This window comes from Urocampus carinirostris, chromosome 8 (assembly GCF_059441175.1).
Source record: "Urocampus carinirostris isolate Australia breed hairy pipefish chromosome 8, RoL_Ucar_1.0, whole genome shotgun sequence".
NCBI classification, from domain to species: Eukaryota; Metazoa; Chordata; class Actinopteri; order Syngnathiformes; family Syngnathidae; genus Urocampus; species Urocampus carinirostris.
Genome location: NC_142356.1, coordinates 15,678,775 through 15,705,410, shown reverse-complemented (window position 1 = coordinate 15,705,410; position 26,636 = coordinate 15,678,775). Strand labels below are relative to the sequence as shown.

At 39.0% G+C, this 26,636-nt stretch overlaps 2 protein-coding genes and 1 long non-coding RNA gene across 7 annotated transcripts in view; 2 read left to right on the top strand and 1 right to left on the bottom strand.

Annotated features, from left to right (window-relative positions):
* Positions 1–18,835, bottom strand: part of evi5l (ecotropic viral integration site 5 like) — a 42,398-nt gene extending 23,563 nt beyond the window's left edge. For 4 of the 5 annotated variants that reach the window (XM_088341710.1, XM_088341712.1, XM_088341713.1 and 1 more), the window contains exons 1-3: positions 18,526–18,835; positions 2,108–2,467; positions 735–924 (exon numbers count right to left, since the gene is read on the bottom strand). In XM_088341710.1, coding sequence (XP_088197836.1) covers positions 735–924; positions 2,108–2,346 — 429 coding nt within the window. In that variant the 5' untranslated portion in view covers positions 2,347–2,467; positions 18,526–18,835. Of the gene's footprint in view, positions 1–734; positions 925–2,107; positions 2,474–18,525 lie in introns of those variants that run through there. The other variant, XM_088341711.1, reaches the window with a different exon arrangement.
* Positions 486–7,571, top strand: LOC148360814 (uncharacterized). Its single transcript, XR_015851102.1, has 3 exons — positions 486–937; positions 2,130–2,895; positions 6,905–7,571. It is a non-coding gene; the product is annotated as an uncharacterized LOC148360814 (long non-coding RNA).
* Positions 18,836–21,962: 3,127 nt separating the features above from the next.
* Positions 21,963–26,116, top strand: LOC148360812 (ATP-dependent RNA helicase DDX39A). Its single transcript, XM_088341709.1, has 10 exons — positions 21,963–22,103; positions 23,090–23,297; positions 23,651–23,778; positions 23,961–24,237; positions 24,317–24,435; positions 24,860–24,991; positions 25,081–25,190; positions 25,331–25,475; positions 25,574–25,721; positions 25,923–26,116. Exons 2-10 carry the CDS (start codon positions 23,090–23,092, stop codon positions 25,937–25,939), a joined length of 1,284 nt encoding a protein of 427 aa, XP_088197835.1. The 5' UTR covers positions 21,963–22,103; the 3' UTR covers positions 25,940–26,116.
* The last annotated feature ends 520 nt before the right edge of the window (positions 26,117–26,636 follow it).

Sequence of the window (26,636 nt, the reverse complement as noted above, 5' to 3'; positions counted from 1 at the left end):
TGAGAATATAATAGTATATGTGAGAAAGTATAGTACTATGTGTGTGACAGCAGAATAGTGTCTGTATGAGAGTATAGCAGAATTTGTCAGGGTACACTATAGTGGTATGTACCCAAAGAGTACAGTACTATGTGTGAGAGTATAGTAGTATGTGTGCGAGAGTATAGTAGTGTGTGTTTAGGAGTATAGTAGTATTTGTAAGAGTATAGTAATATGTGGTAGAGTATGGGTGTGTGTGTGTATGAGAGTAAAGCAATGTGAGAAAGTGTAGTATGCATGGGAGTACAGTAGAGTGTGTTTATGAGAGTATAGTAATACGTGTGAGAGAGTATAGTATTGTGTTTATGAGAGTATAGTAATATGTGTAAAGGTACAGTAGTTTGTGTATGAGAAAATAGTGATGTGTGTGAGAGTATAGTAGTGTGTGTATACAAGAATAGTAGTATTGTGAGACGGTTTAGTAGCGTGAGTATAGTAGTAAGAATGAGAGACTATAGTAGTGTGTGTGCATGGGTATGACTGTGTCTGTAGGAGAGTGTAGTTATGCATGTGTGAAAGTATGATGTTATATGAGTGAGCAAGTCTTATTTACTTCTAAAACAGCCTCTCACAGAAAGGTCACCATTTCATTTGGCTTCATGCTTCAGTTGCAACTTAAATTGCTTTTTTTAAAGGAGACGTAAAATACGTGTCTGAATGTAAACAGAAACGGTCAGCAGGTATTAACATGTCACCTTGAGGAGCTTGTCCTTCTTGCGCCTCCACTCCTCCCACTCGTTGACAATGCGTCCCCAAAGGATCCAGGTGTCTTCCTCTAGGTGAGACAGATTGGAGGACGCGGATGAGCTTGACACCAGCGAAGATCCGCTGTTGCGCCGCGAGCCCGTCATGGAGCGCATGGATTTGGAGTCAGCCTCCAATAACCTTGCAGGAAAAGGTAAGTACAGCATAATGAAGCATAGTATGGACCAATCACAAGCATTTATATGTACAGTAGACACCCAGGAGACAGCGACCCGATTTTATGACGTTTTCACTTGAAAGTCTGGAATAAAATGGTTTTCCATCTTAACCATTATTTTGCAAACCCAAAAATGTACATAGTTAAAACTTTGCTGCATTTGAGAATAGGACTTTGCTAGTTACATTTCAAAAATGCCTGTCTACAATGGGTTGACAACACATTAAATGTCAGTCTGCTACTTATTCATGACAAAGCCAATATGCAATGCTAAATGCCTGTTGAACACCTTCCCACAATGTAATTCAATTAATTTAGTTTAAAATCCCATGAACATGATAAAAGTAAGCAATACAATACTGTAATTTTTGTACTGCAATTATAGGTGACGGGTCCCAAGACTTGCTATAATGCTAAAGGGGGAAGCAAAATCTTGAAAACCATAGAAACAAAACTGGAGTTTACCAAGAGATAAAAATAATGTACTCTACATTGTCATAACCAATGATGATTGAGAGAATTAGATAGATAGATACTTTATTAAGCATAATAAAGCAAATAAAGTCTTAAGTTATCTATTGACATGACAATCTTTGCAGGTGGAAGTTTTAAAATCGTTTTTTACTTTTAATACCCCTCTGCATCCACCCGCTAACTTCACTGCACTAGCTCAAGTCACATTACATCAAAGGTATATAACATTTAATTAACTCTTCTCATGTATATTTATTTATGATGTTATTTGATCATTGACATGTATCATGGTAGTACTTACTACATACAATTTGGTCATTTTAATGTTTTAAGGGTGTGGAAAACATAAGCTTTGCATTACCATAAGTTATATTAGAGGTAAAATCGGGACCCCAAAAAAACCCCTGCAGATATTAAAGCTGTAGTTCAAATTTGGTAACCTTGCCTGAATTTCATTTGCATTTATCCATGAATAATGCAGGAACTTTAATGAGAAAACTCAGGAAAATCCAACAGCTGATTTTAATTGGTTTTGCTCATCCTTGGCAAGCAATCGGCTTCTCGTGATGCTATTTTTCCGTGAAAATCGACAGATGACACCTCCGTTTTGTAATCTTTTCTGCTGAATTCATTTTTGTTTTGTAAATATTTAACCACAATATTTCTTTTCACCTGTTTTGTTCCTCCAATTTAGCCAGCAGCTCCAGTTCATCCGGGCTGAGATTCTCTGAGTCCGCCGGGGAAACAGCGGGCGCCGACAGCACGGCATCATGGGAAGAGGAATCCGGGCTGAGGACTGGACTGCCGGTGGAAAGGGGATCTGGATCCAAACCGGGAGAAGAAGGGCAGTCTAGATGTGTCGGTGTCAGGTCAGAGCAGTCTCGCTCAGGGCTTCCACTGGCTGTAGACATGATGTTATTGCAAAGTGCGTAGGAGTGCAAATGGAAACTCTCCTTGTTTCTTTTTGGGGCCTCCTTCCTCAAGACATCAGCTGACTGGCCGGGTCACCGAAAGGATCAGAGGTCTTCAAACCTGGTGTCGGGGAATAAATATATTTTATTGATTTTTCAGAGTATTTGGATCGCGTGTAAAAAAAATAGCAGGACCTATCCAGGCCCGCCGGTGTTAAAGCCCGACTGAGCCCAAGCCCGACCAATCAACTGGATTTGCCCTAAAGTAAACCCCAGATTCGATATTAAATTTGTGAGGACTCAGAGGAGGATGAGAGGCAATTCATAATAAAAAAAAGCGTGTCTTCTGTAGCAAAATGATAGTTCTACAAAACTGTAACTGCGTCTGCAATGAATACATTAATAGACGATTTTCAATCACAGGAAAATGTAAGGGCTGTCTGTCATTTTGACAGGTTGAATATGAGGCGATAAACCACAGCAGCAGTACGTCCTTAAGGTGCTTCAGAACAAAGAAAGAGGTGGTGAGACTTAGAAGAAAAATGACGGGTGAGTAATAAAAAAATACAAGAGAAGGGAGCAAAAGAGCAGCCTGGCCCGAACCTAATGATTGACATTCCAGGCCCAAAATTCTGGTCAGGTCTGGCTCAGACTTAAGATATTACCTCTACTTTATACCAGTGTGCATATACATTTAATATATATATATATATATATATATATATATATATATATATATATATATATATAAATAAAATGTTCTAATCTGTTAATGAGGTATATATTTATATATCAGGAATATATTTCCTGACTTATATAGTTTGATGAAGCTGATTAGGAATGCACCTCATCAAATATAATAACAAATAAATGAAAATAAAATGTTGCAAATATTTTTGCTGAATATATTTATCATTTTCTTGTTTTACGAAAAAAAAGACAAATAATAGGACACAGGACATTTTTTGTTCCACTGGCACATATTTTTTCTCATTTTGAAGAGACAGTGATTAATATTAAGTGCCTCCTAGCGGTAAAAACGTATTTAATTCCAATAAAAACCCATATTGATTTGGATAAGTAAATATACACTATTAAATAAAAGTACATAAAAAAATTGAAGAGAAATTAGCAATAAGTTTACATACCATAAGCCTCAGGGAGCTGACATAATTGTCTGCGATCTTTTTGCAATGTGTGCCCATAGATATCAAAAAGTCTGTGAAAAAATGAGAAGCTCCACGGTGTGGAGGTTCAGGGTTCAAGTCCAGCTATCGCAACCGTCCCCGTGTGGAGTATGCTTTCTCCCTGTGCTTGAGTGGGTTTCCTCCGGGCACTCCGGTTTCCTTCCACATCCCAAAAACATGCATGTCAGGTGAATTCCGTCTCTGTGTGCCCTGCAACTGGCTGGCAACCAGTTCAGGGTGTCCCCTGCCCACTGCCTGAAGATGGTTGGGATGTGCTCCAGCACCCCGCGACCCTACTGATGATAAGCGGTGCAGATAATGGATGGATGGATGAATGAACACACGTACCAAATATAGAAACTTGCAAAAATGCTATATTGTCAATTAGGGCAACATGAGTTAACCTTTACGAAAAAACAACAAAAATATGAAACATGTGCCGAGAATGAATTTTTGAACATTTTCAACAGACTGTGTTAGAATTGTTAATAGAAATGGCTCCAAAAGACATTGATGAAGTAGTACTGATGTTTTAGTGACTAAGTACATACACGGGACTTTCAGGAGTCATCACACTGCAGTCAAAACAAACTGCCTGGAAAATATTGTTTGCAAAAACCTAAACAAGAAAAAATAAATAAAAACTGCCACTTATTTTGAGTTGAGATTATTTGAGTGAAGTGAAGGAACTAACAGAAAAGTATTTCGAACCAAAACAAACCACTTCAATGTGATGGACTGAAGTACTGTTTGACTTTAAAGTGATTACGTCATTGTTTCCAAGGGTTGTTTATTGAATGGTAAAACATCAGGAGAGTTTACACGCTCCACTGTTCACCAGTTATCCAATCGTTGAGGCTATTTAAGGAATTTGTACTTTAGGTGCATCAATCAGCTTTCTTATCCGAATTTAGCAATTTACCGAACCTTCCTCAATCAAGTCATTTGATTCTGTTTTCCCCACACCCATGTTATGGCTATAAAAATGATCACGTGATCGTTTTACACATATCAAACAAAAGCAATCATTCGGGCCTGCTTGTGTGACGATGACACAAACACAGCCGTTGGTAAAGTTCATTTATACATGGCATCCAGACTAAATCATGTTTATGATTGAAATTTCATTGTTAAGTGTTAGTGGCATTTGAAACAAAATCAATCTTTACATTTTCTCGAGGATATTGTGCCTCAGATTATATTTTGAAAACTGCAAATGCATCAAAGTTCCAGTATACAGTGGCGTAAAAAAGTATTGCCCCTTCCTGAATTCTGTGTTTCTGCATATTTATCACTCACAAAGGTTTGATTGCCACCACCTCTTTTGAATCAAGAAATCACGTACATTTAATTTGTTAGACAAAGTGAAGTAGGATACAAAATTTCAAGAACAAAATTGACATGCCAGGATTCAAAGAAGTTCCAGAGGAAATGAGAAAAAAAGTGATGGAAATTAATCAGTCCAGGAAAAGGTCAAAAAGCCATATCCAAGGCTGTAGGGCTTTTGTGAACCACTGTCAGAGCCATTATCCAAAAATGGAGAAAACAAGGAACAGAGGCAAACACTTACAGGAGTGGCAGACTAACTAAGATTACTCCAAGAGTGTGATGATGGCTCTTCCAGGAGGTTACAAAAGAACCTTGAAAAACATCCAAGGGATTTCAGGCTTCGCTGGCAAGAGTTAAGGTCAGTGTTCATGACTCTACTATAAGAAAGACATTGGGCAAAAATGGCATCCATGGGAGAGTTTTTAAAGATGCACAGCCGGCGTAAATATGGTTCACCAATAGACAAAACGAACACAATGCCACCAGTAAAGCATAGTGTGGCAGTGTGATTGTCTAGAACCGCTTTGCTGCCTCAGGGCCAAATTAACTTGCTGTGGTTGACTGAATTATGAATTCTGGTGTTTACCAGAAGATCCTGAAGGAGAATGTCCGTCCATCGGTTCGTGACCTCAAACTTAAGTGCTCTTTGATCATGCAGCAGGACAGCGGTCCAAAACACGGTCTGAATTGTCTGAATTGATCAAGAAAACCAAAATGAAGGTTTTGTGTTGCCAGGTCAAAGTCTGGATTTTGATCCAATTAAGAGGCTATAGTGTGACCTTAAATGGGCAGTTCACGCGAAAAAACCCTCTGAAATGGCAGTTTTTAAACAATTTTGCAAAAAAGAGTCAGCCAAAATTCCCCCACAACATTGTGAAAGACTCATTACCAATGATCGTAATCATTTCTGTTATCGCTGCCATAGGTGGCCTAACTTGCTATTAAATTCCGGGGGCAATTACTTTTTTACATAGAGTTGGAGGTTTTGATTTTTTGTGCCTTAATAAATGGGATCTACATTTCAAAATTGCATTTTATATTTCCTTGGTTTGTCTCTTGGTGATATTATAATTAGTTTAATGATGTGAAACCTTTTGTGAGTGATAAATATTCAAAAACACAGAAATCAGGAAGGAGGCAAATACTTTTTCACGGCACTGTAATTGGTCTGGTTGTGGATGGGTTCAAAAGACAATGCTTGTAAAAACCTAAAATGCAGGACAAAATGGACTACTTACTTTCTTATAAAGCAAAGCAGTATAATGACCAGTAATTTTTAGAATATTACAATGACAAGACAAAGCAGCATCACAATTTTTTAGAAATCCCTAAAAAAAAAAAAAAGCCTTGGGGTCAATACAGATTGACAAAATTAGGACACAGCCCAGCATACATCCCAAAAATATCCAATCAAACAAGCAAGGCAGAAGAACAGCAAGGACGGGGGGCAAGCCGTGTAAACATAGAAATCAGGGCTTCGGATGAGACAAGGGATACATTCATCCGTGGTGGCCAGCCCAATCAAATGAGCCATTAACAAACCAATGAGACCAATAAGTTTTGGAGCAAGAAACTTGACACTGAATATTTAGCAAAAAAAAAAAAAAAAAACATCTTCTATAAATCACATGAACATAGAATATCCATTTCCATCTGACCAGCTTCAAAACTTCAGCTTTCTACTCAGTAAACCAGGGGTTGCCAATGTGATATCCCAGTAATAACACTTGAGTGGGCTGCAAACTGGTTCTAAAATTTGTGATTTTCTAAAAAATTTGGTTTCTAACTGGCATGATCGATACATAATATTCCTACAAAATTATTTTAAACTCCATCCATTATCTGCACAGCTTATCCTCAGTAGGGTCGCAGGGGTGCTGGAGCCCATCCCAGCTATCTTCGGGTAGTGGGCAGGGGACACCCTGAACTGGTTGCTAGCCAGTCGCAGGGCACACAGGGACAGACAATTCGCTTGCTCATTCACACCTAGGGACAATTTTGACCGGCCGATCAACCTGATAATGCATGTTTTTGGAATGTAGGAGGAAACCGGAGTGCCCGGAGGAAACCCACGCAAGCACTGGGAGAACATGCAAACTCTACACTGGTAGCTGGATTTGAACCCATGACCTCAGAACTGTGCTGCACACGCGCTAACCACTACTCCGCCATGCTGCCCTTATCTTAAAATTTACACAGTGCCGTTAGAAAGGCAGGTGTTTTCATTGTTAACTGAGCCTATACAGTCAAAATTGTATGGGTTTTGCAGTTTTCATTGCACTGTTTTTTAATCATCACGTCAATATTTTAATCATGGTAATCATTTTGGGGTAATTATTGCACCTTGTGATAATGCACATATTTGAACATAGTTATTAACTCATTTACTTTTTATTCATTCACTTGACGCCTCAATGTATTAATTCATAAAGATGTCATACAGTCTCTGCATCGTTTTAGGTTTTGGCGTCATAAGTGGTGTTCTGATTTACTGTTGGAGGGGAAGCCTTGCATCTTATCAAACTAAATACAAGTTTCAGTCTGGAAAAAAGGACAGGTGTGAATCTGTGATTTTCCAAATTTCCCAATGACTTATGTTCCATTTTTGTCATAGCTCGCTGTTATTCACCCCTCTCATATATAAATGATTGTCAGCCACTTTGAAAGTACACTTGTAAAACCATTACCACCTTGTTCTGAACTCTGGAATATTCTGTTTCTGATGGGGGTTTTTTTGTAATAAAACTTCAACTGAACTTTTTCACTCCAGCCTGTTAAATCTGTCCTATACTGCACCACAGATGTTAAATGAACAAATGGAGGAAGAAAGCACTGTCCTTCTTCAATAGTATAACCCTATAATAGCATAAATTGTTGTTATAGAAATGCATATCATGTCGGTAGACCTTTGTGATAATTAGTAACAAAAAAGTAGACAAAGTAGACTGCTGTAGACAAAACAGTTTGAGTAAGGAAGACAAAATAGTTTGGAAAATGAATCATGTTATGATTCAGGAATTGGCCACAATCAAGCAGGAGTCAAGAAGACACTGTGTACAGTATACAGCCTGCTTTGTCGGAGAAGCGGAGTGACCTTTCAGGGACATCACAGCGACAACAAAGACTGTTCAGTGTCAGGGCCAGAGCAAAAAATGTGTACATCATGCATGATTACAGCAGGATTTATGTGCTACTGCTGTAATTCACCATTAGGAGGCTGTGAAGGCCTCTGACAAAGCGAGGCCGCACTGTTGTCCTGAGCATGACCGTGTATGACGGTATTATGATGACTCATGTAAAACAACACCAAGCCTTTCTTAGATTTACATTGCTGTCGTCTCAACATGTTAATTAATAGTGACTCACTATCCATGTTTAATGGTCTGTATAGTATTAGGTGTGGTTTGTTGTATTGCCTTTGTGCCAGTGCTGTGCATGTCCGTTTCAGTGCAGAATGTGTCTGATTTACTAAATCCTTGCCCCTGGCAAAGACAAAGCTGCTATAGATGCCATCTGGAAAGCAGCCTGGGGCACTGGGACTTTTTATCTTCGTTGACAGTTTTTCTATGACCTTATCCTCCAAAAACTAAATCCTCACTGTTAATTTGAAATCAATCTTTGAGTAACTAAGAAAGGTTTTCATATGTAATCTGATTATACAGCATGATTATTGCAACAAATGAAAGCCCTAGTCCCTGGATGTCCCAACTTTGGCTTTTTATGAAGATTTTTATTTCGTTTCAAATCTTGAAGAAGCACTAATCACAGTGTTGAATGAATCAATAGAAAGCTACAGATGGAGCTAAATAACAAGTGTTACAATTGAAGTTTGATTCTCATTTGAGCAAAATGATTTCCACCTTAATGATGACCCAGTGGCCCCCTCGGCCACCTTTGAGGTTCAAGGGAGCTCTCATCTAGGCTGACCTCTTTGTTAATATGTGGCTGTTCCAACCGATGATTACACGTTGTTTCATTTCCACACAGTACACGTGCTTGGACTACGGAATTTGGTGCCAGCTGTACAGGTTCAACATTGGACCAAGTGTCTCCAAACACACTGCACAGCTTAATTCTTAATTCCATTTTTGGTCAGATCTAATCAGAGTGTGAGATTGTTTACATTTCCAACTAAATGTAACTTGTATGCAGTGTTGGGCACCTTACTTTAAAAAAGTAACACGTGATAGTGACTCGCTAATTTTACTAAACAGTAACTGAGTAACTTCAAAATGTTGTACGTCAAAAAAATTGTAATGTTGTGAATAGTATTTGAGTCAGTTAAATAGAGGAGAACTGACAGAGTTGTGTTAGAACCTAGAACCTTTTCATGGTTATTGCACCTCACCAGCAACTGATTTAACAAATAAATAATGTAACAAAATAACAATTAACAGCAAACAATATAAAGTCAGTTTAACAAGGTAAATTTATCTCTTGCAACCTGAGACAACTGGTCAAGAAGACATAGCCTACTGTACTTCAAGTATTTTGTTAACAACAAAAGTCAATTGTAAACAAATATAAATAGAGGTTCACTCTATAGAATGAATCACAATCTCCAGTTAGACAACTGCTCAAGTATTTCCACACAACACAAGTAAACAGTTCAACAATATTGTGTGCGTTTTACACTGCAGTGTAAAATAAATAAATCAAACTCCTAAAACTTGAGACAACTGGTCAAGTACAAATGGGCAACTGCACTCCAAATATTTTGTACACAACAAAAGTCAACAGTAAAATATTATAAAGTGACAATCCAATCATTCTCTCTACCTCTCTAACTCCCACCACTTTCTCCCTCCATGTCTATCCTCCCCTTCTCTCTATCCCTCTGTGTGTCTGTTTGTGTTTATGATAGCTAGCAAGACTTCTTTCAGCGAGGAGATATCAGCAGTTTTGGAACAATTAGTGTTTAATGGTGCAGGAACCACTAAAAAATAATCCAACACTAGTTTCCCCAAAATAGATGTTAGGTCTTGTGAATTTAATAGCGCCCTTACTACCTTAATATTACGGTAGGACCTTCTCCATTGAGTGACGTCATCACTCACACATTTTTATGTGTTATTGTGGATGGGTGCTGTGTTCGTCAAAGGAGAGCCGTGGTCAAGTTCGCGGGGTGTTGTTAAATAAATATGCCAAAAGGCTAAAGGAGGGTGTCATTCTTATCTTCCTACTGCACAAGAAAACTACACACTCCGACATAGCCTTAACATGGGACAACATGCTGATTTCTGCTAAACAAAGTAACGCACAGCTTTTGACTGTCAGTAACAGTAACGTCGTTGTAACGGCGGAAAAATATAATTAACCAGTTAATGAAATTTTACAAAAATAACACCGTTACGTAACGGCATTATTTATAACGGCATTATACCGAACACTGCTTGTATGCAACTTCCTCTTCTGTGTCCATGCCACAAATGGTCCGCATTTGCAGAAGAGGACACGATTTTCTAGGACATTTGATTTCCAACTAGCATGAGAAAGCATTGACATGATTGATCAGCGTCTTTAACTAAATGTTTATCATTAAAATTAGCCTATTACTTATATATGTAAATCACTCAGTGCCCTTAAATGAGGAATACTGGTAGTCCTCCACGCTAATCAGTAACAAAAAAAAAAAGCTTTCAGCTTCAAAAAAGTTGGTGACCCCTTTCTTAGGATATGTAACTTGATGCTGTTATTGCATTGGATTCTGAACCTTAGTCAGTACAGTGAGTGGTTTTGTTTATAGAATGATTTTTGGTCGCACTCCAGCATGCGTGTTTGTGCTTGAATAACAATTTAATTGAGAATGACAGCTCTGATTGCGCGACTTGATTAAGCTTGACAGCTGATTGTGACTTAATGTGAACGTGTACTTTTAGGGTACTAAACATCTGTAAATATATTCCAAATATATGTAGGGCAATTCTTTTTATTTATTGCACTCTTCACATCACTGGCATAAATTAAATAATACATTGACAATATAAGTATTGATTGAATGATTGAGTTGAGCTTCAGCCTCTCTGGCGCTACTTTATAAAGATATATATTTTTACCTGAGTTGCATGTAATTTGAATTCTAAAGATAAAAAAAAAACTCCAAAAAAATGAAACATTTAAAAAAAAAAATCGATTTTGTTTATGTTTTAATGTATTAGCATGTTGTTTAACAGAAAAGTTATCAGTATCGTTCTCTAGAGGCAGGATTTTATCGGTTATTGGTAAGATATTTTGTTTTTATCCTGGATAACTTATATGAATTGGGAGGTAAATTTTCCATTATGTATCTTACTTTTTAAATACTAAATCTGACAACTCCTGTGAAAAAGAGCATGTCTAATGATTTCACACTGTGAATAAAGGGCTACTGATTAACCCATGGAATAGCCGACTGTGCACTAGTAACTTGACAGTCACAAAAAGGTAAATTATTTAAACGCAACGAGTCAACCCACCACTGCAAGGCTGCTTTATTCAGACCCAAACAAGTTGGTTTTCTCTATTTTGGTACCATAAACAAATGTGCATATCAAGACAATGTTGTCCTGTGTTGAATTTAGTTAAAAGCATCACCCTCCAGATAATCGACTCCCTCAAGGGCTACTGCGAGCGGAAATCGTCTGAAAATAAACCATCAATTACGAAGCAGTTGTTGTTTGGACTGATAAAGTGCTAATGTAGGCAGGGTTATTTATTGCACTAACAAACTTGGACAGAGCACATTGACACATCCATTTATAACACAATCACAACTGATGCAAGAATGATTATTGGCAACTTCAAGATATATGACAATAGAATGAGTGAAGCCCTAATGTACACTGTGCTTAAGTAGCAGAATAATATCCTTAAAATGTCTCTGCTTATCTTCAAAGTATTAAGCTGTCAGGTTGTAAACATAGCAAATACAACTATTGAAAGCAGCAGAGACATCCATTGTATTAGTTAAACAGAAGAATATTTGTCCATTTTTAATTGTGTTTGTCCTCTTTAGGATCAACAATTACTTTCAAAATAACACGGTTGTACATAGCAAAACGATTTTAATTTCTAAGGCAAATGGATAGAATAAGCATAGAACCTATATGAAGTATAAAAAGCTTCGGTCGTCCATAGCTGCCTTTGGCTAAAACCGCTGCACGCTACAACAAATTGGTACAACTCCAAAAAGCAGCAGACAGCACAGCACAATTGAGTCACTATGTAGTCAATGGGCCTCGTCAGATCCAGTTACAGAAGTGCAGCCTACAGGAACAATAAGGTGGAGTGCAAGAAGAATCATACGGACAGAAAGAGTTGCTGCTTTAGGGGGCCGTTCAGCAAGCTGTTCTCTGTCAGCAATGAAGAGAAAGTGCAGCAGCATCATTTAGATCAAAGTCTCGCTTCCTGGTTTCAAAAGTTCAAAAACCAGGACTTGACTAGTTTTCCGATGACAACCAAAATTGCCCTTTACATGTACTGTAATTGTGCAATTAAAATACAACCCCCCGGATAAGGCGTCCCGCTTTATGGCATTTTCACATTACCGCGTGAAAAAAGCAGTTTTTCGGCCCCTACAAATTATTTTGTGTATCCAAGAAAAAATACATTACGGTGGCGCAGTGGTTAGCGCTTGTGCGGCACAGTTCATGTCATGGGAACCTGTAGTGGGTTCAAATCCAGCTCCAGACTTCCTGTGCGGAGTTTGTATGTTCTCCCCGTGCTAGCGTGGGTTTCCTCCGGGCACTCCGGTTTCCTCCCACGTTCCAAAAACATGCATTTCAGGTGAATTGGCCGGTCCAAATTGTCCCTAGGTGTGAATGAGCGAATGAGTTGTCTGTCCCTGTGTGCCCTGCGATTGGCTGGCAACCAGTTCAGGGTGTACCCTGCCCACTGCCCGGAGATGGCTGGGATGGGCTCCAGCCCCCCCGCGACCCTAATGAGGATAAGCGGGACGGCTGATGAGATGAGATGAGATAATTTTGTGTGTATGACGAGTTACGTCCGTAAGATGCCTTACTACTATAAATCGACGTCATATAAAATGATGGTCAACCATTGGTTTACTTCACAGCATCAAGTAAACCAGCGTCGATATGTTATTGGAGGATAATCCAAACCTGATTGTTATGGAAACGAAGCCTGTGATTATATAAAAATACAAAAAGTAAGTTGCGCGGCCAAAACCATCTGGTGTTAGGGACTGTTATTTAATAGGAGACAATTAAAGAAATATTTTAAGGACATGACAATCCCAAATTGATTGTTTAAAATCAGTTTCATTTTATTCTGCTTTCGCTATTTGGTAATTTTAATGTCTAATATTGGAAGGCATTAGCTAATTACTGTAGATTTCTATCTCCAACTACACAGCAATTTCATCTCGCAATCCCTCCTACCTCAGAACGGAATAATGAGGTATCCCGGGGGTCTACTGTAGTTCAATTGTAGCGTTGTATTTATTTCTTTAGCAAAGGTCTCATCAACATCAGATCGTTTCAATGGACTCTTTGCAGAAGTCTACTACTTCCTGAATTTAGTACCACCGCTTTTGTTTCCAGCCTTTCATGAGACAAAACGATTTTCAAGGTGGAACTGACCTCAGCAACCATGACTACAAGGGATTGACACACCTAGATTAATCAGATTGTCTACTCATAAAAGGCTAGAAACAAAGGGGGTGGTATTAAATTCAGGAAGTAGTCGAGCTGCACAAATAGCCCGTATGCTATGCTCCAGAAAACATACTCGTATGCACAGGAACATAAGATTTTGCTTGGAACTGTCCTTAGTTTTTGATTTTCCATACCTTGAAGTTTTGATCCCTTACAAATATTGCATAGTAATTAGACAATTATGCTCTTTACGCTTTAAATTTGTTGACAAATACTGCCAATTACATCAACTTTGTGCATCTAACCCGAATATACAGTAGACAATATGTCTTAAGCGCCTAGGCCAGGTCTCACCAACATGGTGTCCCCTAATAATTGATTTGTCTTTATTGTCGTTGATATCAACGTTGCATTGATATTAGACATGGCCCTTCATGGTAAAACATGTAAATAATACTGTGAACAGAAAAAATATAAAATACTATCAGCCTTTTAGGCTGGCCTAAGTTATAAAAATAATGCAATGAAAAAAGTGCATCATAGCAATAGTGCAATTAAAATGAGTGCAATAATATTTAGCACCAACAATGAAAAAAAAACAATATAATTCACAAGGTATATATATTTTCACAGTTTTGTGCAGTAGTATGTATTTTCAAAGTTTCAAATAGCAACAACAAAAGAAAAAAACTAAAAGTTATTCCTAAAAAATGTTTTCACAGTTTTGTGCGTTCGTTTAGGGTGATGGCCCCGGGAAAGGAACGGAGTAGCCCGCGGACTGGTTCTGAAAAGAGCAAACCAGTCATCGGGTCATTGTGATTTTCGAGGAAATTTGATGACGAACTGGTGAGGTTTTAGTGGTTGACAGAGCCTATTTTAACCCTAATTCTAATAATCGCAGCTTGGTAATAGCAAAAATAACAGTAATAGCATGCTTTTTTTCGAAATACATATCAAACAGGTAGGTCTTAGCACTTTTATAGTATCAGTGACCAAAAAGTAGCTCTCGCTTAAAAACGTTGGTGCCCCCCTGGCCTAGGCCCTGGGAAGATAAATATAAATACAGTGTTCCTACAGCTTAAAAGAAGTAAAATTCAAGACTTTATAAAAAAATTTTAAACATTCATTTTGAAATAAAATTTAAGACCATGTCGGCAAAAAAAAACCCTACAAGTGAAACAAAACTAAAACAAGAGTTCAAATAGATGTTTACAGTACTTGGATCATGGATCCTCAATCAAAACTGGCATATAACTGCTAATTCCAAAAATCTCTTCTGCTACATTCATGGAGCATTTTTATCATGATACATGAAAAATGACCTTTTGGTCCAGCTTAAACCGTTTTTGAAAAACACAACACGGCTATATTCATGCCCAATTTTCAGTGTCGCATCAAAAAAACACAAAAACTTTTTACTTCCTTGATAAGGACAATTGATTAATATTAATAAATATGGGTGTTTATATTTTTAAGACTTTCGAAAATTGGATTTAAGACACTTTAATGCCAATTAAGGCTTTATTTTTTGAATAATAAATTGAATGCCTTTAAAGACTTTACAAGGATCCACGGGAACCTTGAAAAATGGGGCAGACTGAAAGACGTACATCACAATTGTACATGAAAATTTTTGATGAGATCATCTTTGCTATGCCCACCGTTAATTCGTGTGTTTTCTTGCTCAGATGTTAAAATAAGTCTATTCAGAAAAATCTAACATGTACTTAGAAATACGTTGGAATGAAACAAAGTTAATCACCCACAAATTGTAAATCAAGGATAAATAGATGGGTTTTAAAGAGGTTAACACACACTAATTGTCTCTTTAACATGAACGTAAAAAATTCTATGGCTTATCCCAATATATTCGTAACTCTCACAAACTAATAATATGAGGTCAGATAAAAGGCAAATACTGAATGGGGTGAATCACGAGTGGGGTATTGTCTTTAGGTCTGCGCCCAAGGGATCAGCTGAGAAAGACAACGTACATAAAAAAAAATTGAAGATCCCAGGAACTTGTTTCCTGCAGGACTGATTTGTGTGATGCCTTATGCACATTGCAAGGATTTCATCTATAAATTTGACTTTAAATAATCACATTGTATTCATTTCATCAACAGTCGGGTGGTTCCACTAAGATTACAGCCAAAAGCAAACAATCACAAAAAGCTTGGAACGGAGATTTTGGGTTATAATAGTCATGTGATGGATGAACATTTTCCAAAGTTTTACTTCCCTGTGGGAACGCTGTCCAGCCTGTTTTTAATCCAGGCATGTCAACCATGGTTTATAGATGATATAATCCGGCCTGCTGTAAATTTCTGAATATGTAAAAAGAAAGGAAGTCCCTAGCTCATTTCTAACAAAAGGTATGATTTTATTCATAATTAAAGACCAAATGCTCCTTCTTGTCGCTAAGGGGCAGTAAAGATGTGAAATAACTGACGTCCAGTCTGGTTTTATGTTAAAGACAATATTGTGCAGTAATTTCTCAGATTAAGTCTGCCCAGCACAGTAAATTGATCTGATGTTTTTGCCTGTCCACCGATAAAACTCTTGTTTTTTATTTCTTTTTTTATTTATTTCAAAGCAGTACGATAGTTGAGATGAGCATATTTTTATTCATAACTTCCACTTTGAGTTTGTTGACGTTTGTGATGTTTTTTGGTGAGTTGGTTAAGATGTAAAGCTGCATTGGCCAAACTGTTAGAATAAACAAATTGTTAACACATTCAATGCCAAACATGAAAATATAGTTTTTCCCCTTTTTGTTTGTAAATAAATCTATTCTGCTGAGAAAACATCCCTTATTATCCGTGACCATAATTTATAAGGTCCTAAACATTTGATTAAAAAAGAAATATGTATGATTAACTTATTCCATAGAGTATAATGTTCAAAAGCCACCTAAGAGCTAGTCAATAGAAAACAGTGTTGAAACGCATTTACTTTTCTCGGTAACGAATACTGAAACGCGTTTTTAAATCAAATTTAACGCTCTTGTCATTACTCGATGATGAGTTATTGCATTTTTCCGCTGCTTATTAAATTTGGATCATGTACTGCCAAATCCTCTGACTGCTCAACACTACTGCATCTCTGACATTGTCATTTAGAACCCTCAATCTAATCAAATTTGAAAAGGTGGGTGTGTAGTATTTATATATAAAATGAAATTGACACAGTCTCAAGCACAGACTACAAGAACGCTAAATTTTGTTTCACGGAGATAGTCTCCTCATGGTATATACTCGCATCCAAGCTGAATTTGTATCTATAAAATAAAATACTCAAATCAGGGAGTTTGCTTATATGCACATATTTGTTTTTTGAGTTTTTCCTTGCCCTCATGTAAGTTTAGATCAGGGGATGGTGTAATAGTAGTCCGTAGTTTGCAATAAGCTGTGGTCTGTGCAGCCCTTTGAGACTCCTTGTGATTAAGGGCTATACAAATAAACATGACTTGACTTGTCACCGGTAGGGAAGGCTAGGGGCAGAAGGGGTGTGGTTTATACAGGGAAAACGCAAGTATGATCACTGAATTTACATTAAAAGTGTGCTGAACTTTGTTCTTTTAATTTGTAAGATAATGTTTGCAATCCCCCGCGACCCTACAGAGGATAAGCGGTGTAGAAAATGAATGAATGTGAATGATTGTTTGCAAACCACCATGCCTGGAGAAATAAAAGAAAACCTCTTGGACAAAAATCAAGTGGTTTGAAGCCCAGAGACAAAATGGATATGGAGTGTCTAAGTTAAGTGTTCGTTTACAAGTTCTCAAGATAACACAAGGAAAGAAATATGAAGGGTTCACTACTTCCACAGGTTGGTGTAAACAATGTTTTATCTATTTTATTATGTGACTAGTTTAAAGCAAAGGGCAGCACGGCGGTGCAGTGGTTAGCACATGTGCGGCACAGTTCTGAGGTCATAAAATCGAACCTACTGTGTGGAGTTTGCATGTTCTCCCCATGCTTGCGTGAGTTTCCTACGGGCACTCCGGTTCCCTCCCACATTCCAAAAACATGCATGTCAGGTCAATTGGCCGGTCCAAATTGCCCCTAGGTGTGAATGAGCGAGTGAGTTGTCCGTCTCTATGTGCCCTGTGACTGGCTGGGAACCAGTTCAGGGTGTCCCCTGCCCACTGCCTGAGGATAGCTGGGATGGGCTCCAGCACCCCCGCGACCCTACTGAGGATAAGTGGTGCAGATAATGGATGGATGGATGGATGGATAGTTTAAAGCACCCGAGACCCTACTGAGGATAAGTGGTGCAGATAATGGATGGATGGTTTCAAGCAGTTTAAGGGTTTTTTTATTCTAAATGAGAATATGCGGTCATTTGGAACTTGATGTTTACGTTGGGTGTAACGCGATACTTTTTCGTATCAGTATTCTAACAGGTAACTGAGTTACTTTTCAAATGAATATACCAGGAACTGTAATTCAGAAGTATTTTTCAGTAACTCAACATACACTGATAAAAAATGACCTATATTTATGCTTCCGCTTCCCGTAATACTTCTGGTCACCAACATGACAGCCCATCTTCAATATCAACAGCCCTGCTTTGCAACTAGAATACAAGATCAGACCAGCGCGTTGTTTGCAATCCAGGGCCGAATCGGAATTAACAGCTGCGGTCTTAAATGAAACATCTCCTCCGGGGAGGGAGTGCCTACATCCCCCGGCTTCCCACGACAACAACGTGATTGTGTAACGGCGTAAAACGAGAGCAGGACACAACACATCAAAACGGCCATGCGACATGATGGATTTCCCGGCGAATAAGGCAATAATGGTACAAGCATTAGATATGGTGATGGGCGTTAATGTCGGCGTCTTGTAGGATAGGACATGCGAGGGAATGTAGCACGGACAAGAAGCATTCCTCATGATAAAACTGAAGAGAGGGGCGTTTGTATATTAATACATATCGACATCCGTCGATATTTGTTCTCTTTGGGCCTGTGTTGTGGTTAATTTTGACACGAACCACCAAGGCGGTCTGGCGACATTTTCACTAAGCTAAAATGAACACAAATACAAAAGAGATTTGCTTACCAAGCGCGTTTTTCCATTTTGAGGCAAGAGCATGTCTGTGTCCCCCCCACGACTGGAGCGTCTTAATATCGGCGTGTTATCGGCTAATTAAAATCTTAATAGACCGTCGAAGACAACACACTCTCGGGTAGCGTCCAACGCAGTGCCACCCCCCTCCGACGCTCCAGGACCTCGTCAGCCGAATGACCAAGCTGAATTAAAGGAACAATAAACGGCTTGGAGTCTAAAATGTTTCTAGTTCGGAACCGGTGGAAATAAGCATGGCAGCAACACGGCAAAGCCGCCGAGGCAAACGACGGCATTAATCACGACGAGGAAATCATTCGGGATGGCTGGCCTTCGGCAGCCTTCGCTAAGAGGAAGCGAGCCAATTGGCGTAGGGGACTGGAAATGATTGACAACTCGTCAGCCAATTGCCTTGTGAAGATACGGGCTGTTGCGTGGAAGCAGGGTGACAACAGCCAACCACCGTCGATATTTATTCTGATGAAAGGCGGGGCTTGCAGGTGTTGGACAGAGGTTGCATGCAAGCACCTAGGGGAATTTCGATAGATAGATAAATGGTAAATGGGAAATGGTCTGCATTTATAAAGCGCCTTTCAATTCAATTAAGACCTCCCAAAGCGCTTTACAATGTGCTTCACACTTACCCATTCACACACACTCACACACCAATAGGGAGTCAGCCATGCAAGGCGCCTACCTGCTTATTGGGGCATTAGGGATTCAGTGTCTTGCCCAAAGACACTTCGACATATAACCGATAGCTAGATGTATAGAGAGATAGATAATTAGATAAGCACCTACTCTATCTATATATCTATCTATCTATTTGTATATCTATTTGTCTGCCTGTCTGTCTCAACTGTTAAAATACACTCACTCTACCTAACTCGCAAGTAAAAACATAACTTAGTCATAAATACATGACTTAAATTGGAGTTTACAGTATATTTCTGTAATTTTCAGCTCACACATATCTTTTCCATTTGGATATATAGTTTTAAGGTGTATTTTTGTTGTTGTTGTTTTTTACCAAACATTAAAAGTAAAAAGGACAGTCTCTACCTTCCATGTCAAGCTTGCCCCATAGACAATGTTTCAATTCAAAGAAATTGAGAATCTGTGGTCCGTGCAGTCCTTTGAGACTCCTTGTGATAAAGAGCTATACGAATAAACATGATTTTACTTGACTAGAACCGCTGCTCCTCCGCATTGAGAGGAGCCTGTTAAGGTGGCCTCCTGGAAGCCTCCCTCGGGAGGTTTTCCAGGCATCTCTCAAAGGCAGGAGGCCTCAGGGACGACCAAGGACACGTTGGAGAGACTCCATCTCTAGGCTGGCCTGGGAACGCCTCGAGAACCCGTCGGATGAACTGGATGAAGTGGCTGGGTTTCTGGTTCAAAACGATGTCCAGATAAAATAAAAAAGACTTTTCAGTTACAATTAAACATGATTATTAAAGAAAAGCAAGCACATTGAAACAAGGCAAAATTGCATTCTTGGATTGCAATGATATAATCCCACAGACTGAAACGTGAGCCTCCCTCTTATACTGTTTCTTAGATTTCTTATTGGCGGACAGAACAAAACACGGGCACATAAGCGCATTCTGCTTGGTACAGGCAGGAATCACATATTCAAATTCAGTGTATAATGTTGGTCGCTAGATGGCGTGAGAGCATAACAAATGATACATCACAGCAGTTTATTGTTTTTACCGGTACATAGATAGGAGTCTTGGGAAAATTACCAGTGACCTCAAAGTTGTGGAGACAGAGTTCAATCGGCTTTGGGCAAGTTATGCTCCCGTCCTTGGGTTGTACGGTTTTGCCAAAAGGAGTTCCGTGGACCTGTTTGATAACAGATAGGGAGCCCAGACTGTAGGAACAAAAGTCCTTTGGCCTGGGAAACCCACTCTCCTGACCCTGAAGGCATTTGCGGAATCGTAAAACCACACACTTATTGAGCACTATAGAAGTATAAACGTGAAAGTATATATTGGATAGAATATGGTATAAAAGGCACATTTAGACCATAATTTCCCTTACACTGTGGATAGGGAGGTCTGGGCTTCCCTGCGACCCGACATCGGAAGAAAATGGATGGATGGAGAACTGTCAAGTCAAGTCATGTTTATTTGTATAGCCCTTAATCACAAGGAGTCTCAAAGGGCTGCACATACCACAGATTATTGCAAACCACAGACTATTATTACACCATCCCCTGATCTAAAACGTACATGAGGGCAAGGAAAAAGCCTCAACATGAGGAAAATGAAGAAACCTTGAGAAGGGACTACAACATGAGGTAATCCCCCTTCCAGGATGACCAGGCTGCAACGGATGTTGCAATAACAAACAATACGGAGATATTGTCAATTGTGCAGAAGTAACTCCATGTGAATGTGTAAATGGAATTCTCACAAATAGTCATATTTCTTAAAAATATTTTGATTTGACCCCGTGTGTGCACTGAGAGACGGATAGACAGACAGACGGATGAGAGAAAACTTGACATTAAATCCATACATTAATAACATGACTTCATTTGGAGATCAAGAGATATTTCTGGAATTTTCAGCGCATTTGTATCGTTTAGAATTCAGCCTTTTTGGGTCTACAGATAGATCCAAACATGAATAGTGAAAGTGCACCTGCTACAGAGCCCCCAGGTATGCAATAACAAGGTTATAAATAGTCCCTGTTTAACTTTAGTGTAAGCAAGCAAGACCTGGTGGTGACACAGTGCATTAAAATATTGTAGGCTCTGCTCCACTGCAAGGTAAAATATTGAATTAGTGAAATATTACTGTTTAAGTTTGGTACAATACACACGAGAGGGGTTTGAACAATTTTTATCGACGCTTTTAACAGCAATTAAACACATTCACAATTTCATTATATCATATTCTAACAAGATGAGGTTTGAACAATTTTTATCGACACTTTTGACAGCAATTAAACATATTCACAATTTCCTTATATCATTTTCTAACGATATGAGAACCACAAATCCTGTGCGACATTCAAAATCAAAGTTATTCTCAACAGGTACATTTAAGATAGTGTAAAACACTGCTGAACCAGAACTCTTAACTCGTGGTTTATTTTTTGTTGTGAGCGTTGAAACCAAGGTTTGCCTAACTATTTAAAAAATAATTATGTACTTTCATTCTTTTTATTTTCTATATTATGTGTTGTTTCACCATCTTGTGGCAACAACGCGCAGTTGCTCCAATCGAACGACAGCTGAATGATAACTTCAGGTATTTTTGGACATTACAATATTTACCCCAAATATTTATGCGGTTGAGTATTCGACGAACTAATGGTGATTAGAATGCTTATCTAAAAAGACAACTATACAATTGACATATCAAATAAAATGTGCTTTGATATTAAATTTTTTCCTTGGCTCTTTTTTTCCACACAAGCGAGCTGAGGCCAGTTTGCAATATCCGGTCGGTACTTGAACGCACCGCGGATGTGTGCCGCTCACTGTGCAGTGAACACTTGCTAGCGTGCAGAGTCATTTCATCGACGTCGGTGAGACAAACAAAGAATAAAGCTTTTGAAAGGTAGGTAGCAGGCGGTTAATACCTCCACACAAACTAGTCATCACGCGGAAATAAAAACCCACCGAATTTAGTTTCTGTGACGTTCTTTTTCATTCAAATACCGTGTCATTCAAAAGTAGGCCCCGGTTGACTGTAACACGCGAGCTAGCAGGCTAAGCTAACCGCGCAAACGCTGGGTTGTTTTCCATGGTCTTTCGGTACTACGTTGCAGTGAATAGTTAGGGTTTCTCTTATTTAAAATACACCAAAGTTATACAAGCGTTCATTTGTTACATAAATAATGGTTGAGGATTCTAAAATGTTATTCGCGTTTAGCTCCTAGCTTGCTAACGTACTGCGTCAAAGGGTAAAGCGGCTCCATTGAGCACGCTGTACCGGAACGGCAAGGCCTAACTCAAATATTAAACATTTGCTCATGTTATTCACCGCAATTGGAACCCTAGGGGTCTATGCACACTTAAATATGAATTGATTAACTGTACACGCAAATTCATTTTTGAAAAATGCGTCCCCCAGAGATGTGCAGAGAGCTGTACATTTTGTATTTTCAGACGCCACCACAATCTGTATTTGATAGATAGATGGATACTTTATTCATCCCTGCAGGGAAAGTCACATTCCCAGCATCCCTTCGCTGAGAACAATACAATAATAAAGCAAAAGGAATATAATATACAAATACCCAATGTGACGTGCTAATACCCACTGTAGGGTGTTGTATAGAGTATTTAAATAGTGCTACATAAAATACACTCTCCAAAAAATTTGCAATTTGTTATTGCTGAACACGTTTTTTTTCCTCGTATGCGGGGTATTCCATTGTATCCATTAGTGTCCACTCCAGCAGATTTGGATTTTGGAACTATTTTAATAGGGTTGTTTTTCTCGTGTTTTCTTTTTTTAAAAACCTTGACCAGACCTTGTATAGTGGGCAGAGCTTATAACATAAACAATCGTCACATCTAGTATTTTACATTATCTCACAGATGGCCGAAACTGATGTTGACAATGAACTTTTGGACTACGAAGAAGAAGAGGAGCCCCAAGGAGCCTTGGAGAGTTCGACCCCGGCAAACAAGAAGGCCGTGAAAGGGTCGTACGTATCCATCCACAGTTCTGGGTTCCGTGATTTCCTTCTCAAGCCTGAGCTCCTCCGTGCCATCATTGACTGTGGTTTTGAGCATCCATCAGAAGGTAAGGGCTTTCAGTACATATACACACAAGGGAAGCTTTGTTGTCGACTGAAATGGGATTCCGTTAAAATTGCATTTCCTGTGAATTTGAATTTAACATTACTGTTTGGGCTTCCATAACATCCATTTCTCTCCCAATGGTAGAGAAGTTATTGTGATTAAGTTCCATGTTCATATATCTGTATAAAATTGGAAACACATATGTGGCAGTAAGTGAGCAAGTCATGTTGTGCTGCACTATCTGTTGTATTTGAAAATAAGACTGTCAATACTTTTTTGATTTCTGCACGGATTGTCGTATTGTGTGGAAAACTGATACCTATATACCACAATAACCTTCGGTTGTCTTTGCAGTCCAGCACGAGTGTATTCCTCAAGCCATCCTTGGCATGGACATTCTGTGTCAAGCCAAGTCTGGTATGGGAAAAACGGCCGTTTTTGTTCTTGCCACCTTGCAGCAGATTGAACCTGTGGATGGACAAGTGAGTTCAACACATTTATCGTTTTTATTTGGAAAAGAGATTTAAAGCTAGATCATATATCAAATTTGTGTCAGAATATATTTTTTTTAGCATTATTTCAGTTGAGTAGGAATAAATAAAGCAACACTTGAAGAAGTGAAATGACATTTATATTATCACTAATGTATCCATGTGCACTCTAGGTGTCTGTCCTGGTCATGTGCCACACTCGTGAGCTGGCCTTCCAGATCAGCAAAGAGTACGAGCGTTTCTCCAAGTACATGTCCAGCGTCAAAGTCTCAGTATTCTTTGGTGGCATGGCCATCAAGAAGGATGAAGACGTCTTGCGGCAGAGCTGCCCACACATCGTGGTGGGAACACCTGGGCGCACCCTGGCCCTCATCCGAAACAAGAACCTCAGCGTGAAAAACATTAAGCACTTTGTGCTCGATGAGTGCGACAAGATGCTCGAACAGCTGGGTGAGTAGTAGGGCTGAAGCGTTCATAGTATAAATATTTCAAACCACGCTGCAAATCTATTAAATATGTGTGTTGACAGACATGAGACATGATATCCAAGAGATTTTCCGGCTGACGCCCCACGAGAAGCAAGTCATGATGTTTAGCGCCACACTAAGCAAGGAGATCCGCCCGGTGTGCCGCAAGTTCATGCAAGATGTAAGTTGTTGTGTGAGACAATTAAAGAACGGAATTTAAAGAATGACTCATTATATTTGAGTAACACTTTTAACATTCTAAACTGCCATGGTTGTTTATTTCACCCTTATAAATCCCAACAGTTTGCATCAATGCAACCATCTAGGCCAGTAGATATCCCCCCCTGTGCTATCTTCATAAGAATACATCAGACCTCACACAAGAGTCGTATTGTCCGCTCTTCTGTGATGTCCCTCTAGCTTTGCCCACATGTGGCTTTCAGTGCCATATGTGACAATATAAGAGGGCTAAAGCAATGTGCTTGAGTGGCAAGGCTTTGGTGATTGTAGTTCCATAGCTTTTAAGCCACACAAGACAACAAACATGTCAAGATCATACGAAACATCTGTATGGTAAGCGAGACTAACGTTATTTTACGGTGCAGCCCATGGAGGTGTTTGTGGATGACGAGACCAAGCTGACCCTTCACGGCCTGCAGCAGTACTACTGCAAGTTGAAAGACAGCGAAAAGAACCGAAAGCTGTTTGACCTGCTCGACGTGCTGGAGTTCAACCAGGTATGTAGATTTTAAAATATAATGTAATGGGGTAGCTATAGACTTTTATAATGTTTCTTGATACATTGATATGCTCTGGTTTCCATCAGGTGGTGATATTTGTGAAGTCGGTGCATCGCTGTGTGGCGCTGTCCCAGCTTCTGGTGGAGCAAAACTTCCCGGCCATTGCCATCCACGGCGGCATGGGGCAAGAGCAGAGGTGGGAACCTGTCCTTTTAATTCCAATCCCTCTACTTTTACTTGATAACAAATGATGGGAAATACTTGTTTTTAGGGATATGTTTCTCAACCAAGCTTTCCTTAAACAGAATACTAAAGCACTTTCTTCTTCTGTTTCAGGCTATCTCGGTACCAGCAGTTTAAAGATTTCCAGCGGAGGATCCTGGTAGCCACCAACCTATTTGGCCGAGGCATGGATATCGAGCGGGTCAACATTGTCTTCAACTACGATATGCCCGAGGATTCCGACTCATATCTGCATAGGGTCAGTTTTGTTGTAGTTTTCCCGCAAAGGATTGGCTCTCCGACATAAATCCTGCTCACGTTTCTGTTGACATTGTTCATTTGATTTTTTTTTTTTAGGTTGCTCGTGCCGGCCGGTTTGGCACTAAAGGACTGGCCATCAGTTTTGTGTCTGACGAGACTGACGCCAAGACCCTGAACGAGGTGCAGGACCGCTTTGAGGTCAACGTGGCTGAGTTGCCAGAGGAGATTGATATCTCCACTTACAGTAAGTTATTTTGCTTGAATGCATCATCTATTTTAGTGACCATAGGGTTGAATCTCATTGTACAAGTGAATGCCTCATTTTTACCCATTGTGGGACATGAAATCGAACGGGCCAACTGCTCAATGTTTAAAGTGTCATTTTTCGTTGGCAAAATAAAGATTGCCATGTTGGTAAACACTTGGTTTCCCCCTTTTTTTGCAGTTGAGCAGTCCAGATGAATCCGAAGTTTCCAGTGATGCGTGACCCCTTTTTTGTCATTGAAAACAAGAAGCGTTGTCTCACTGCCATACATGTTGGCAAGTTTATTTTTTTTTTTAATTTTATCATGTTGTTGTTTTAGTGTTTTCTTTTTAAGCTCTGATGCTTGGATGAGGAAATAAACTTTTTATACCTTATTTTGTTTCAATGATTTATGTTTGCATTACATGTTGCTGTTTGTACAATAAAAAAACTAAAGGAGTCTGAAAGTTTTGTATGGCAAATATTTAAGACCTTTTTTGATAACCTATAATTTACCTGTTAATGTTTATTGTTTACCTCCTTAAATAATGACAGTTGGGAGGAGGCTGTCATGAGTTTTAGATGGCCTTCCCTGTGTTAATTCATTTCGTCCAACAGGGGGCGGTGTTATATCACTTTGATTCTGATCCCATAGGTCTATGTCATCCATTTAAAGATGTAAAATACAGTATAATGCTAAATATCAGTTTATTCAGATGTAAGACTCCGTCAGGATTAAAGACAAATCAGACTTGAAAACCTTTATTACAAACACACCAAGCGACACTAATCATGCGGTCATGTTGATGTGATTTTAAATGTTATATCAGTGCAAAACGGTTATCAATGTAGTACAGGATATAGTGTTAAAAGTGAAATTAATATGCGGAATGTGCTGCAGTGTCTCATTTTTCC

Excerpts from the sequence above, each read along its gene's own strand:
- LOC148360812 (XM_088341709.1), top strand. The coding sequence starts at position 23,090 with ATGGCCGAAACTGATGTTGACAATGAACTTTTGGACTACGAAGAAGAA. Across the intron at positions 23,298-23,650 it reads TTTTGAGCATCCATCAGAAG|TCCAGCACGAGTGTATTCCT; the intron begins GTAAGGGCTTTC and ends TTGTCTTTGCAG. Across the intron at positions 24,992-25,080 it reads ACGTGCTGGAGTTCAACCAG|GTGGTGATATTTGTGAAGTC; the intron begins GTATGTAGATTT and ends GGTTTCCATCAG.